The sequence below is a fragment of the Nyctibius grandis genome, chromosome 1 (assembly GCF_013368605.1).
Source record: "Nyctibius grandis isolate bNycGra1 chromosome 1, bNycGra1.pri, whole genome shotgun sequence".
In the NCBI taxonomy this organism is placed as follows: domain Eukaryota; kingdom Metazoa; phylum Chordata; class Aves; order Nyctibiiformes; family Nyctibiidae; genus Nyctibius; species Nyctibius grandis.
Genome location: NC_090658.1, coordinates 30,970,893 through 30,985,817, shown reverse-complemented (window position 1 = coordinate 30,985,817; position 14,925 = coordinate 30,970,893). Strand labels below are relative to the sequence as shown.

The 14,925-nt window shown below is 34.9% G+C and overlaps 1 protein-coding gene across 1 annotated transcript in view; it reads right to left on the bottom strand.

The window, feature by feature from the left end:
• LOC137662233 (dynein axonemal heavy chain 8-like) overlaps nt 1-14,925 on the bottom strand; it is a 145,384-nt gene that overhangs the window by 77,394 nt on the left and 53,065 nt on the right. The window contains 9 exon segments of the mRNA XM_068398455.1: nt 626-872; nt 4,455-4,616; nt 4,962-5,096; nt 5,884-5,991; nt 6,087-6,173; nt 9,055-9,242; nt 11,136-11,314; nt 13,136-13,308; nt 14,430-14,654. Coding sequence (XP_068254556.1) covers nt 626-872; nt 4,455-4,616; nt 4,962-5,096; nt 5,884-5,991; nt 6,087-6,173; nt 9,055-9,242; nt 11,136-11,314; nt 13,136-13,308; nt 14,430-14,654 — 1,504 coding nt within the window.

Genomic DNA, 14,925 nt, shown 5'->3' with positions numbered 1-14,925 from the left:
ATCTTTTATTTTGATACATAAATATAGATTAAAATGCCTAAATTTTGGCAATCAAATTTTAAAATCCTAGCTTTGTTTTAAACATAGAAAATTTCCAATAGAGAAAATATAGACATTTCTAATACAGAAAATTCAACTTTCTTTTTAAAAGAACCTCCTTCTAGGAACATTCCCTAGAATTTTTCCCTTTCTTTAATGTAAATATTTTTATTTTTTCACATACTAATGAATCATTGTGAAAATGAATTTCAGTATTCCAATCCTAAAATACTGAAATATAAATATGGTAATTAACATATGAAAACCCAAGGAAAAAAACCATTATTTTAAAGCTAGTGCAATTAGTACAAGTAAACTTAAATTATAACTTATCAGCTTCCAACTAACACATCTGCACTGTAGAATTGAGTGGTAAGGAAAGGAATCATTTTTTTAATGCAGATATACTAGTGAAATAATAAATTTTTAAACTGTTGCCCTTTCTTAAGAAGTGAACTGTAACCTCATCTATGTTCTCTATAGCTTCTCTCAAGAGGGAAATTCACTTTTGCAAATTTAAGGTGCTTTTTTCAACATATCATTCAAGAGGTATTGTTATGATACCACACACAAAGCATCTTCATACCCTTTTTAGTTTTCAGTGTTTTCCTCCACAGTGTAGAAAAGATTCCATCTGTCCAATCATTAGTTGCAGCATCTAGTTTTCCAAACATTTGAGAAGCAGTAATAGCTTTGGGGTTCATACGCATTTCTCTGTGAGGCTGGCCACATTCTGTCAGTGCTTTCATTAATATAGTTATGACCATTGTTTTTCCAGATCCACTAGGTCCAAGTGTCATCAACCCATGACGTACTAGAGAAGTTTCATACAACTATTAGAAAAATAAAAATATTTTAAGAAATATATACTTTTTGAAGATTTTTGTTTGCATTTAATACATTTGATAGGGATTATAAATGTATTAGACACACAAATTATATGCTCAGAATTTAAATCAGCATGGGTTTGCTGGTTTTTAGTGTTTTGTGGATTAGTACATACCTTCACATCCTAATCTTCAAAGCACCAAGCAAGTTTACTATGAAAGCTTACAGAACTAAATCTTGCCTAAACTTTTCAAAGCAATTGAAAATAACTTTATCACATTTTAAAAAGGATTTTCTGAATTATTCAAAAGGAAAAATGAATAGTAGCAAAACAATAATGTAACTGAAAAATGACTAATCACTACAGTGCTAAAATACCTGACTATATGAAATAAACATAGGGACCACAACTCCTACAGGATTGTGATGGGTTTAGGTCCAGGACTGTTCTTTATTGAATTTTCTATTTTTCTTTTAATACAAGCTTTAGGCTTGCTATGGAAGTCGCAGGGTCTGCCTACACAAGTATCTCCTTTTGGAGCAACTGAAAGGAACAAAAAAGTGGTTGTCCTCCTGGATGACAGAACCTTGTAAGGAGTAGCATATAAAGGTGCTTCCTCTGCAAGCTGAATAAAGGCTTGTATCAGTCCAGGAGAAAGATCTAGAGGCACCATGAATCTAAACTAAGATCAAAGCCACCATGAACTAGACAATTTCAAACTTCTTATTCCCAGTGGAAGATGGAATTTGTTAAGGCACAGTCAATCCTCATATGACCAGTCTGGCAACCAGAAATACTAAGCCCTGAATAAAATGGTGAACATGACTTTAAGCAGGATGGTCAGCAGTGTTTTCTCCCATGCAAAAATTCTGCTGGTCATCAGTGCGAAGCTACGTGAAGGACAAAATAGATCCAGCCTGTAGAATGTGGAGCAAAACCTTCTGTAAATTAGGTGGAGTCTGAGCAAAGCCATAAATACACATCTGGTTTGATGACAGAGACATATTTTAGTTGCTGTGAAGCAACATAAGGCAGAATGTTGCACTTTGTAGAATAGTGTAATGCATTGTATCTTTTGCTCTCATTCAACAAATCACATGGCAGTTTTGTTTAAGCTAAACAAGTTTGGAAATTTTCAGAAATTTGGTAATAAGCACAAAGGTCAGAGTACCTTTCATGGTTTACATCTAGTTTCCTTTAAAATACTTAGTTCGTAAGAGTCAATGATGTAGTTTCTAATTTCAGACTGTACAGCCAATGAACAAGCCTAGCACTTCAAGGCCTGTAGTTTCAGAAAGTCTCTATTCTGAAGTTGTAGTTCAAGAAGATGCAGACATATTTCCATAGGATAAAGGGTTCTTAAGTGCCAGTTGTTGTAGCTATACTCTCATCTTGGCAATCAGCAAAATTACAAATAAATGCTTCTAGAGCAATATAGTTTTCAGCCATTAGAAATGGCAAAGGTTATTAGTCTTAACGATTACCAGTGTTTAACAATTAGCCAAAAAGTAGGGATAAGTAAAATATGAAAATTAGAAGACAGCATCATTCTTCTCTGGCTGACAAATTTTACAAAGCAAAATTCAATTTCATCAATTAATGGACTTAAAAAAATCAATTTCACTAATTAAGGCTACAAGCTCAACTTCAGTGAGTAATATAGCCAATAAAGTAAAACTGATCACTGTTTAAAGTATGGTATTATAAGAAAAAGTGTTTACACCTTGTTGCTTGCATGCAGAAAGAAACAAAGAATCAGAGAACATAGGAATCCAACAAAGTCATAATGTTTAAAAACATCTTTATCATCAATAATTAAAGTGTGTTCTCAAAAGAGTAGAACAAAAAGACAGAAGAGCAACAATGCTCTAGTTACCTTTCCAGCTTGTCAATTTATAATTGTTTAGTGCTTGTCTAATTATATATTTCTTGAGTTGTTAGTCTGCTCTTTAAAGAAAAATATGTATAGGGAAGTGTGTTGGCATAAAGATCATCAGACCATGAGTTAACTGTCTCTAATAATAAATTCAGTTAGTTTCAAACATGATTGCATGTCAGAAATACAACTCAGCCATTTAAATGTTATGTTGGAGTACAGGTCCAAAAAGCCATTTAAGCACATTTTTTCCTTCATATTAAATAACAACATATTCATTAATCAACAGCACATCATAAAGATTATGCCACGCTAAAAACAAATTACCGTAATCCAAAATTACAGTTTAATCATTAAACCATTAGTTTACTGAACATAATGTCTTACAAATATTCTGAAGTCAAAATAATTTCTTGCAACACCTTAACAGTTTTCTCTCTTTTGCTTTTCAATCAGAACACACTCCAGGTCTAAAGAGCTTGCAACACAAGGTAAACAAAACATACTACACTCCTGGCAAGCTGCCAGTGCACAGGGTCTATGTCTCTGTTCTTCAGGTGCCAAGAACCAAGTGCTATTCATGTTAAAACTAAGCAACCTTTTGTTTTATGTAAACAACATTGTTTGCAACAACTTTTTGCTACACAGTCTCTCATTCAAATTCTATGTATTTTCTTACTCATTTTTACTAAAACTCTTGCATGCAGGTAACAGAGGGATACATATTCCACTTATGTGGTGACTTTCCACTGTATTCAGGTGGCTAATGCACTTCAGAAGGATGCTAGCTTTGAACACTACACATACAAATCGACAGTACCTGGGCTCGTTCACATCCTTTTTAGTCTATAAAGCCTCTAAATCTCTTTGTAGCTTTAATCTTTCAGTCGTGCATGTCCTTGAGAGAAACAATTCCCTTTGTCTGACAGCGTCATTGTTGTTACTGGCACTACTTTTTGTTCTTTCATTTTATAGTACTTACATGCATATTCACTTGCATGCTTAACCTTGTTATAGTTTTCCATAAGCTTGTCATAGCATATGCTAAGACATACATGCTCTGTACGTCCTTATACTTTAACTCTTTCAACTCAATGCAGATAAACGGGATGATTACCCAACCAGTATATAGGTTCTCAAAACTTCTGTGAGAAAAACCTTTGTTTACTGCAATGTCTGCTCAAACTCATCATGAAGACTCTCCTTCATTACGGAAATATATTTAAGTCAGAAATTACATACCTCTTACATTTTCTTTGCCCTTACAAAGGTCTTTTAGCTCTCTCCTCCTACTTATCAGGAGTTTTGTCCTGGCTGTGTTTCTTCTCACTCTTTATTTACTGCTTTAGCCTTCAAAATGCCTCCCAATCCTTCTTATGCCCTACTGTCCCTACTCGAGTCTAAGAAACTCATGTTAGAGACCCACGTAGGTGCCTTGCTGCCTCATTCAGGTAACTTAGATGCACTACCATATCTGGGAAAGGCTGGGTTAATAGCATGCTTTAAGGTATCTTTTTTTCTTTTTCTGGATAATTTAAAGAAATAAAAATGTAAGTCCCTTGGAATGGTCTTCCTTAGTGTGGTGTACACATAACCTTTGGTTTTTCCAGTATTAGAAGCACAGGTCCTTGAGTGAGACAGTCGTTTAACTATTAAAATGGTGTTCTGACTCCTGTTTGTTAAAAATGTTTTGGAAAAAAAAAGTTTTACCTGAACAAGCTTAAGATTCCATGGTGGATGGTTAATCAGTCCTGCCTCTTCAACCTGACTAGCTACTGCAGTCTGAAGCTCAGCATAGGTACTACTGTCTAACTGTAACCCCGGAAAGAGATCACTGATCAGACTGAGAAATAAAGGCTCATCTTCATCTATCTGAAACAAAAAAAAGTTAAGTGCTTAAAGCATGGTTATCCAAAGAATGTTCTCAAACCAAAATTAATCTCTATTTCAAAATAATAAACTGCAAGAACATATTTTCTAAATACAGCCAGCCAATAGGACAGCTGACATTTTGAAAATGTCATCCGTATGCACCCTGAGCACTGTTTACAAGTCTAACAAACTCTCATCGCTGTTTAATGAAAACATGATGATTATAATGTTTCTATTTTTAAAGAAAAGGATGTTTGAGATTTTTTCTAACATTCCACAAAACCCTGTGAAATATCTAATAGACTTGCCTATACATGGTGCTAAAATATTAAACTAGATCCTTACCAGCTTAGAAAGGTTCATATCTCTTAGCCCTCTCATAACAATACTTAATTCACTTTCATTTGGCCTTGCCCTCTTTTGAGTTCCAAGAGTCCTCAGTACTGAAAGGATATTCCTCAGACCAAAGTCATAATGGACCTAGAGAGTGGAAAAAGGCTTATGCATCAGTAACAAGTTCTCTAGCTTCATTTCATCAGTATATGAAACCTAACTTAATATTGTATAGTATAGTTGCCCTGCCAGGAAAAGGCAGCTAAAACAGGAATTGGTGCTGTTGTTCAGGAATTATTCTATTAAAAGAAATGAATGATAATCAGGTTATTTTCAGGAAAGGGGGAGGAGGTTATAAGGTTTTTCTTTTCCAATTTAAATTTAACTGACTTCACTATTTACAATGCCATTTAGCAATTATTTTGTAGCTCTCTGTGGCAGGGTTCTAAAAAAATAATAGTTCCGTTCGAGACTGGGTCTTCCCAACTGAGGCAGCTTAAATCCAACACCTCAAATCAAAGCAGTGCTATGGGGAGAAGTGCAACTTAAATCAAACTTGAGAGGCCCCTCCTGTGGTTTCCAATTTCCAACTGCTTTCTCTAACCCTAGATAATTCTTACAGAAAAATGACATAACCAGGTTAATTTTTACCTGGCTGCCATGGCTAGACAGAGAACCTCATGCACTTGCAACCACAAACTGTCATTCTTTAACAATTAAACAAATGTGTGTACGTGACTACATATACATGAATTAACATGGTTATTTGTTCAAAAATTTTATAGATATATTTGTTTGAATTATATTTAAACTACTTCAATATCTGGTAAAAAGCATAAAAGTGATGCTTCAAAAACAATCTGCACAAACCAAAACCTAAGGGGTTGTATTGTGTAAATACGAAGACAAAAAGGAAGGGAATATGTAACACTACCTGCTTAGTGAGCTGCTCCTCACAAAGTTTATAAAGAACAAAGAATTTCTGAGACAAGACCACATTATCAATAAATCCGTAACTTGCAAGCTTAACTCTTATAATCATCTGAAATACAATGTTTTTTAGAAATTCCATTAGTTTTTCTGAAGATACATAAGCAAAGTAAACATTTTTTCTTTCAGTTCAGTCAGTATTTGTACCTGTCTATCTGGAACCATCATTGCAACAGTTCTAAACTGAATTTTGAGATTTTCTGGTAGTTCTTGACGTCCAGCATATCCAGGATTCTATATAAGAAACCATACTGCATTATTACTTACAACAGTCAAAATAAAATCCTTTTTATTGTTCAATAAAAGTAAATTTATGCACAAATACCTAGATCTGTTCAGAGTTAGAACTCTTGTCTACTAATGATTAAAATGTGAAGAAAAAACTTCAACCATAACTACAAATTTCATAACTTAATCATAACTGCCAGAGTATTAACTGCATTTTTTATCATAACAAGCCAGCAATCAGAATTTTAAAATCTCATGGAATAGAGTCTGGTTGGTTGATTTCTTCTAGTGTAGTCCCAATGCGAATAAAGTTTCCATTACCATTTTGCAGAAGAGGTAGGTTTTGTAACACATTAAAAATTCAGTGTCCAATTCAGAGCCAAAATAATAATTAAAAAAAAAATAGGATAACAAGCAGTCTACAGTGAAAAAATATTAGGATGCCCTTCTCTATTTCCTGTGTTTAAAAGGCTAGCCTTAGAGTACAGAATCTCACTGAATGTTTAATATTTTGTGAGTGAATCCTATCCACTGAAGTAAGAATCATATAAGAAATCGTAATTCTCTTTTAGTGACAGAACTGATTTTAATATTGGCTCAAGAATACACAGAGAATATTTTGTAATGACACAGTAAAAATAACACAGTCAAACTTAAAACATAAAAACTTTACAACAAAACCATACGGAAGAAAATTTTAAAGACCAAGAAAGTTTGACTACTAGATTTCTGGAAACTTACTGCAAACATGAGGAATAACTGACATCAAACAGGTGACATTTAAGAAATTAGAAGCAGTCAAAAAATATTTATGACCTCCTCAGTTATTCTGCACTCGAACATGCAGATGAAGATTTTAATTTCCCATAAAGTCATCTTGGATTGCCATCTGCCTTGGCATTAGAAAATATACACTATAGAATTCCCTGTCCATGAGATTACAGGAATTAGTGCTATGAATCCTTAGGAAACTTACGGCAACAAGACAGCATATTATCATAGAGTGGTTTGGGTTGGAAGGGACCTTAAAGATCATCTAGTTCCAAGCCCCCTGCCACGGGCAGGGGCATCTTTCCCCTAGACCAGGTTGCTCAAAGCCCCATCCAACCTGGCCTTAAACACTGCCAGGGAGGGGCATCCACAACTTCTCCGGGCAACCTGTTCCAGTGTCTCACCACCCTCACAGTAAAGAATTTCTTCCTAATATCTAATCGAAATCTACCCTCTTTCAGTTTAAAACCGTTCCCCCTCATCCTATCACCACATGTCCTTGTAAAAAGCCCCTCTCCTGCTTTCCTGTAGGCCCCCTTCAGGTACTGGAAGGCTGCTAGAAGGTCTCCCTGGAGCCTTCTCTTCTCCAGGCTGAACAGCCCCAACTCTCTCAGCCTGTCTTCATAGGAGAGGTTCTCCAGCGCTCTGAGCATCTCTGAAAGTTCTACTCTGAAAGTTAATATTCTAAATCCAGGATTTTTGTTTCTCCCTTGGGTAATGGTTGGTAACTGGTGGAAAATTATACGTACTGTCTTGCATATCTTTTTTGCGCAGCTTACCCATTCAGTTGTGGGACCTAACTTTGATCTATATATATACTTCAAGCCTTTTTCACAAGTAGTCATTACAAGAAAGGGAATAATGTATCTTAAATACCGTCCATAAAAACTTCATGATATAAGAAGCACAGTTCTGTCATAATGCCCGCACTGATTCCAGGATTGAGGCACAGAGCAGAATGGGCCCCTTTGCCACAAAAGGCCAAAAGTGGACATCCAGGATCATATTTACCAGTTTAGATACATTCTGTATCAACAAATGAAAGGATCTGATGATTTTTTGCACCGGTTTTGAAAAGACCTGTTGCCATCACAGTACAAGGAGGGTGGTTTATTCCAGAATCATCATACTTGTCTTCTGTAAATCAGCTTGAAGAATTCTTTTTATATATCCATGTAAAGTACTGTCCTGGTTTTGCTGGGATGGAATCATAGAATCAGTTTTCTGTTCAGAAAAGCTGCAATTTTGAGAAGAGTGATCAAGGCTATTAGCACTTTTGAGTTAGCCAGGTGCTTAAGCTAGGAGGAGTGAAAACCAGGGCAGCTGACCCAGGCTGGCCAATGGAAGCATACGATACCGTAAACGTCACGGTCACTATAAATTGGAAAGTTTGCTGTGGACGGCTCTCTTTTCTCAATGTTCATCATCCCTGGAGGGTCTTGCCTGTCATTCTGATCCCAGGCTCTACCCTCCCATTTGTTTGTGGTGCTCGCAGTGTTTGACATGTAGCATTCGCTGCTGGCAGTGCACAGCTCACGACTACTGTATGTTTCCATTTCAACCCATGAGTCTCCTTACTTTTCCCAATTCCCTTTCTTGGCTGGGGAGGGGTCATTGGGTAGTAGAACAGGTGGCAGTTGTTTAGCCCCAGATACAGGCTAAACGGAGACAACTACCCATTAGACAAGACATATGTCCTTGAAAAATCTCTTTCCTACATCTCCTGCTTTAAGTAAATGTTCTTTTTTCTTCCTACAGTATCTTTCTCACTAATATTGTTGAAGCATTTCAAGATAAGGTAGTAAAGCATATTAATGTTTCAGTCCTCTCAGTGAGCACAGAGAATTCTGGAAGTTTGGCCAAACTCTTAGCCTTCATAATGAATTGCAATACAGTAACGAAGGGACATAACTATGAAGTTTTTCAGTAATCTTAAAGTAAAACTGAAGGCATGCAATTCATGAATAATCACATTATTTATGGGTTCCAGTAGTTTAGTCTAATTCTACAGCAACAGCATCACTTAATTAATAAAATGGGTTATCTTCACCTTGCCATTTAATTAACTTGTATATAGCATAATTTGTCACTCCTCTGGAATTATTACTACATTTACCATTGTTATGAAAATTCCAAATTCTGGATTTAAATCTACACAGTCTCCATCAGAAAAAATGAACTGCTTTTTTCTTTCTTTTCTTGCTGTTAAAATAATATAGATTTGTTGTGCTGCTACTGACAAGACAGGCAACTCAATTCTGTTGAATTCATCAAAACATCCCCAAGATCCAGACTGTGCAAGACCTAAAACAGGGACAGAAAAATTTATTATCTGTTACTCGTCATGCATATTTGAGATATCTGAACTAGATGACTTTTCCTTCAAATAATTAAATAAGATTAGTTTTATTTATTGCCCTGTGGCCAAGGCCTATCTTCCTCTAATCCACCTGACGATTTCCATATCAATCTGAATTAATATTAGTTGATTTATGCAAAATACTTAAAAGTGAATCAAAATCAGAAAAAAATCTTTTGATATCTTGGGGCATTTGGCAGATCTTTCGTCCACATCTTTCTGTGAATGTAGCTTTTTATTGTAAAGCAACAATTCAATTATTTACAAAAAGCTGTATTGTTAATCTAAAAAAACTAAGTGACTTAGAGCTACAAAAGACTAGCCCTAAATGTTACAACAAAAAAATTCCAAGTGTTTTCTTTTCATTTGGTTTTTCCAGCCTTCACAATGTTTTTAAATTACTTTTTCTTGCCTCTTATAAAGATTACAATTAAAAACTGAAATTATTTTTGCACTAACTAGGGGCTTAAATAAAACTCTGAATCTCACAAGACAGAAAATATTAATCTTAGAGCAGATAAAATGGTACTGCTTGTGCATAGAGGTAAGTCCACACTAAACTACAAGTATTTCATGTAATGGTGCATGATATTAACATCCAAAGTGTGGACAATGCTCTGTGTGAACTTATCTAGGAAAGAAAGAGGAAGACAGAGAAAGAAAATTAAATGGAAAGAGAAATTTAGAAGCACTATAATAATAACAATAACATTTTTGTAAAGGATTAATTCCACAGTTGCCTAATTTCAATTTGGAAAAGTGTCACTTATTTAGTAGCAACTAAGATAATTGTTGTTCCTTTAGCAACACTTTATAAGAAAATTTGTAGCAGCATTTTTTTCCAAATGATATTAAAGTACAAGTAGGTGGTAGTTTTCTTTCATGTATACTGAAAGATGGCTATTTAAAAGTGAAAAATTTATCCAACTGATTCAGAGTATATTATTGTTACGCAGTTAAGGCTAAATCACTTCAAAGGGATTCTGTCATATACTCAAAGATTTTTTAGAATTTGAATAGCTTGACTTTCAAAGGTGCAATATGTTTACAAACCCACAGCTTTAGGCACATTTATGCCACAATTATTTGCTTGCTAAAAAAAAAAAGAATATAAAAAACATTAATAGTTTCACCCCTTGTTTCTCAATACATACAATACCATAACTTTGATAAATGAGCTGAGAGAAACCTTATGAATTTCAAGTCCTTTATCTGGAACAGAATAACTCCATGCAGCAGTACAGGTTTGGTGCTGACTGGCTACAAAGCTGTTTTGCAGAAAGTGACCTGGTCTCCTGCTTAACAACCAACTGGACATGAATCAGAATTATGCCCTTGTAGCAAAGGAAGCCAGCTGCATATTGGGCAAGAGTGTAGGCAGCAGGTTGAGGAAAATTATTGTTTGCCTCTACTCTGCACTTGTGAGATAGCAGCTGTAGTACTGTGTCCAGTTTGGGGCTTACAAATAGAGGAGAGACATTGATACACTTGCATGAGTCCAGCAGATGGCTGCCATGATGGTCAGTGGCTGAAGGACATGACACAGAGGGAGAGGCTGAGAGAACACAATTTGTTGAGCCTGAAGAGAAAGCTAAGGGGAAAGCCTATTGCTAATAGGAGGCACTGAGAAATTTGAGCCAGGCTTTTCTCAGAAGTGCAGTGGAAGAAGAGCAGACAACGGACACAAACACTTGAACAGGGGCCCAGAGGTGGTGTGGAATGTCCATCCCTGGAGATACTCAAAACCCAACGTGAATAAGGTCCTGAACAACCTGCTCTAACTGCACCTCCTAAATGACCTGTGTAGGTCTCTTCTATGCTACATGAAGAAGTCTTACCTTTGAAAATCCTACCCAAACCTCTGAAGTCCATTTGATCAGAGCAGTTAAAGACTACTACGTATTTTCCCAGAGCCTTTCCCATGTCTTTCGTCGTTTCTGTTTTACCAGTTCCAGCTGGTCCTGCTGGAGCTCCTCCCATGTTCATTCCCAAAGCCTGCGCTAAAGTTATATAGCACCTATAAATGTTAATTCATATTAATTTATTAAATCATATGAAAGATATATGTGTATATATATGTATATAAGATATAAATGAGTTATGTGATAGATTCTACAGCTCTTATGTTGAAATATTACTTCTTCATAAAGCAGTTCCATTGATTTACATGAGTGCAGGAAGTTCAGATTGGTAAAAGTCACAAAATACAGCATTTAAACATTATTTATAAAAGCAAAAAGTTTTATCAGGTGTTAATCGAGTTTGTTACAAACTGTGAATATTAGACGAGCTAAAAATTAATGCACACCACAAAAAGGAAATTAATTGTCATTAACTCTTTTTGCAGCTATAAAGAGCAGATTCTGCTGTTGAATTCTGCCACCTCATCATATTCTGCAGTATCTTAATCTGTATACATTTTACTAGGTTAGATTACCTTTGTCTAAATCCTCGAGTGTGAAAGAATAAGGATATATGGCCCCTTCCACAATTATGGGTAAAAAATTTTTACATTTTTAAGAAAAAAAAACCCTAAGATTTACCCCTCTTTTTTTAAGTCTTAAAAAGTTCAGACTACTGTTTTAGTTATATGTGAGTCCTAGGTTACAATTTTCATTCATGGTAGGGTATGGAAGAGTAACGGTAAAGGAATTAAATGACAAAGTTCCTACACAAATGATGGGGTATCTTCACTGTCAAATCAACTCAACATACCCTGAACGCATTTCTAACTAAAGTATTTCTGGTTTAAATCCACAATTGAACAGAGTTTAATAACTAACTAGTTCCTACAGTTTAGCTTGAATCACTAAAATATATTATGCCAAACTGGCACTGCAGGGACCTTGATGATTTCTAACCAATAAGAAACTTCAAAGTGACATAAGGGTTTTACTCCTACAGTTATATTGGGGTCAAGGCAAATTTTGGGGTAGAATTTAACATTTTGCTTCAAAAATACCTGTAGTACAGTTCACTGCAGAAATGTACTGAACTTTCCATATTGTCACAATAGCAGTTCTACCTCTTGTGGAGAAATAAAGGTGTTCAAAAAAGCTGTACATGCACATACTCCACATAGGTAGTAAAGTGAATGATTGTAGGTTGGAAGTTATTTTTGGTTCTTGAGGGGATGGTTTTGCAAGTGAAGAATCTTTTGGCTTTCTATTTTCTCATTTGCTCAAAGGTGAAATCTCAAGAAGGGAATAAATGGAGGAAGAATTTTGCCAAAAAAAAAGAAGCCAAGAAATTCCCAAGAGGAAAAAAGAAAAATAGTTCTCATTGTTAAATCACATTTGAAACAAAAATCAATGGTCATTTGCTTGCCTGGATACAGAAGAATGGCAAGTGAGTGCATACAGCTGGGACTTTGTCAACATCTAGATTCTTATGGACAAATCTAAACTGTTTCCCAGTACTAATAAGACCACAGACACTGACAGGTTGTCTTAGACTTTCAAAGACATGGGTAGCCACAAAATCTTTATAGAATCCCTTATTACAGAATTTAAAATATTTGACTTAATCTTTTCTTCAGTATAGAAATACTGCTAAACGATACATTACTATATAACCTTAAAACGATTCATTTCTGTTAGTAAATTTTTTTTAAGACTAGGCAGTGATAAAACTTTTCTAGGAATTACTAAGTGTACAAGTTAGTGAGACGTTATTTTACCTTTTCTAAAAAAGTATGATTAAGCAAATGTATAAGAAGATTTTCATGAATGACCTAGCCCATGCAGGACTTAATTCAGAATGTGTCTCTTTGAAGATATATGTTAAAAAAACACTATACATATTAAAACTGTTCATTATGTTTAATCATTTTTCTAACCTGTCTGTAAGAGGTGTTATAACCAGACGATCAGTGCAACCCAGAAATTCATTTTGGTAAACAAAATCAACATCTGTAATGGATACAAAGACTTTATCAAAGTTCTCTTTAAAGTAGAATCTAGACTGCTTTAACCATTCAAAATCCGTTGGTGATTTGACGTGCATTTTTACCTTAAAAGAAAATAAATACATGTATATGTTATAACTGAGCATCCACGTTTATTGTATTTGATAACTGTGATAAAATGCTTATTTGTTGGAGAATAATGAGTGATTACTCAAGTTAAAGATCCTATGTAAGTAAACTGAAATACATGTAAGTATCACATGTTTAAATGTATGCTAAACTGATATTAAAAAATGTCCTGATCACTTAACTTGATCATCACAACATTTCTGTTAATCAAATTAATCTTAAATTGCTTTGGTAGTGCAGCTCATCATCCAAGTGAAATTAGCAAACAACACACTGCTAAATCCACCAAACACATTGGAACAAAGATCATGATGAAGGAACAATCTGACTGAGGCATGGAACGCAAATTGTGTACAATCTAATAAGCTCCTGTCATCAGTAGTAAAAATATGAGATACATGTAGTGTTGAAGGATGGCATTCCTCAAAGAATAAAGGAATGTAAACAATTTAGCACAGTCTAAGAAGTTCAAGTATAGGATTGGCATTATCTGTTGATTTTAGTAGAGTTTTTTGTTTGTTTGTTTGTCTTCTATGTGTACTCCTTAGGAGCCAGAAAGAGAATCCCAGTAGCTTGCTCTCTGAAGGAATAAGAGAGACAGAAAGAAGAAACGAGGAGATATGGAAGATGTTGCTATCATTGCTGCAACTCTAGAATGGGTGGAGCTAAAGTGCAGCCTAGTTCTAACCACCGAGATTCTATAACAAGCCATGAGGAAATTATCTATGATGATAAAGCTACAACACCCTCAGCAGACTCGTTTTTCAGTTATGCAAGTAAGAGTAATACAACAGTTTTTCAAAGCAAGGACATACTAAAAGGTTTTTGTCTATCAAAACAATTCTGTAGGAAGAAGTAGAAAATTGAAATATTCTAAGAAAAGTGTAAAAATTTGGAGTAAATATTTAGATGACAGAACTGATGGATTTTATTCTAGTTTAAGCAAAAGTGTACTATTTTTACTACAGTGAGATTATGGACATCTTTGTCTTACAAACATATGCATACATACATGTGACTGTAGCTACCACATCTAAGAAAAATTATTATAACAGAAAATGCATTTAATTGTCAGAAATAAAAATCTATACTTTACCAAATCATCAAAAATATCACGCTGATGCACATGAATGGTAATAAGCGCTTCAAATTTCACTCTGTCATACTTGGAAAGATCATGTGTGGTCTGGCTAATCAACATATTCAGAATCTCCAGAAATCTCCCATTGGTTACTTGCATGATTTTTCTGTCCTCTTTAGCATTCTGTAGAGCTGTTTCTGAATCATGTGTCCACAACATTTGAATCCCAAGTAATCCAACCTACAAATTTAATATGTGAAAAAAATACAAATGAATCACTTGTTGAACACTAGCCTTATTATAGAAGACTTAGGTGTAACAGGAACAATAAACGATGGTATAGGGAGTCCCAAATTATCATTACATCAGCATGAAGCTATCTCATCAGGATACTGTGCCTGAGTTAATTAGCTCTGCTGTGGTACTGGAAACTCCTGAGAAAATGTTTTAAAAATTTTACAAAAATTTGTCACATACTGAGATACACACAAATTAAGGATGATTCTCAGTT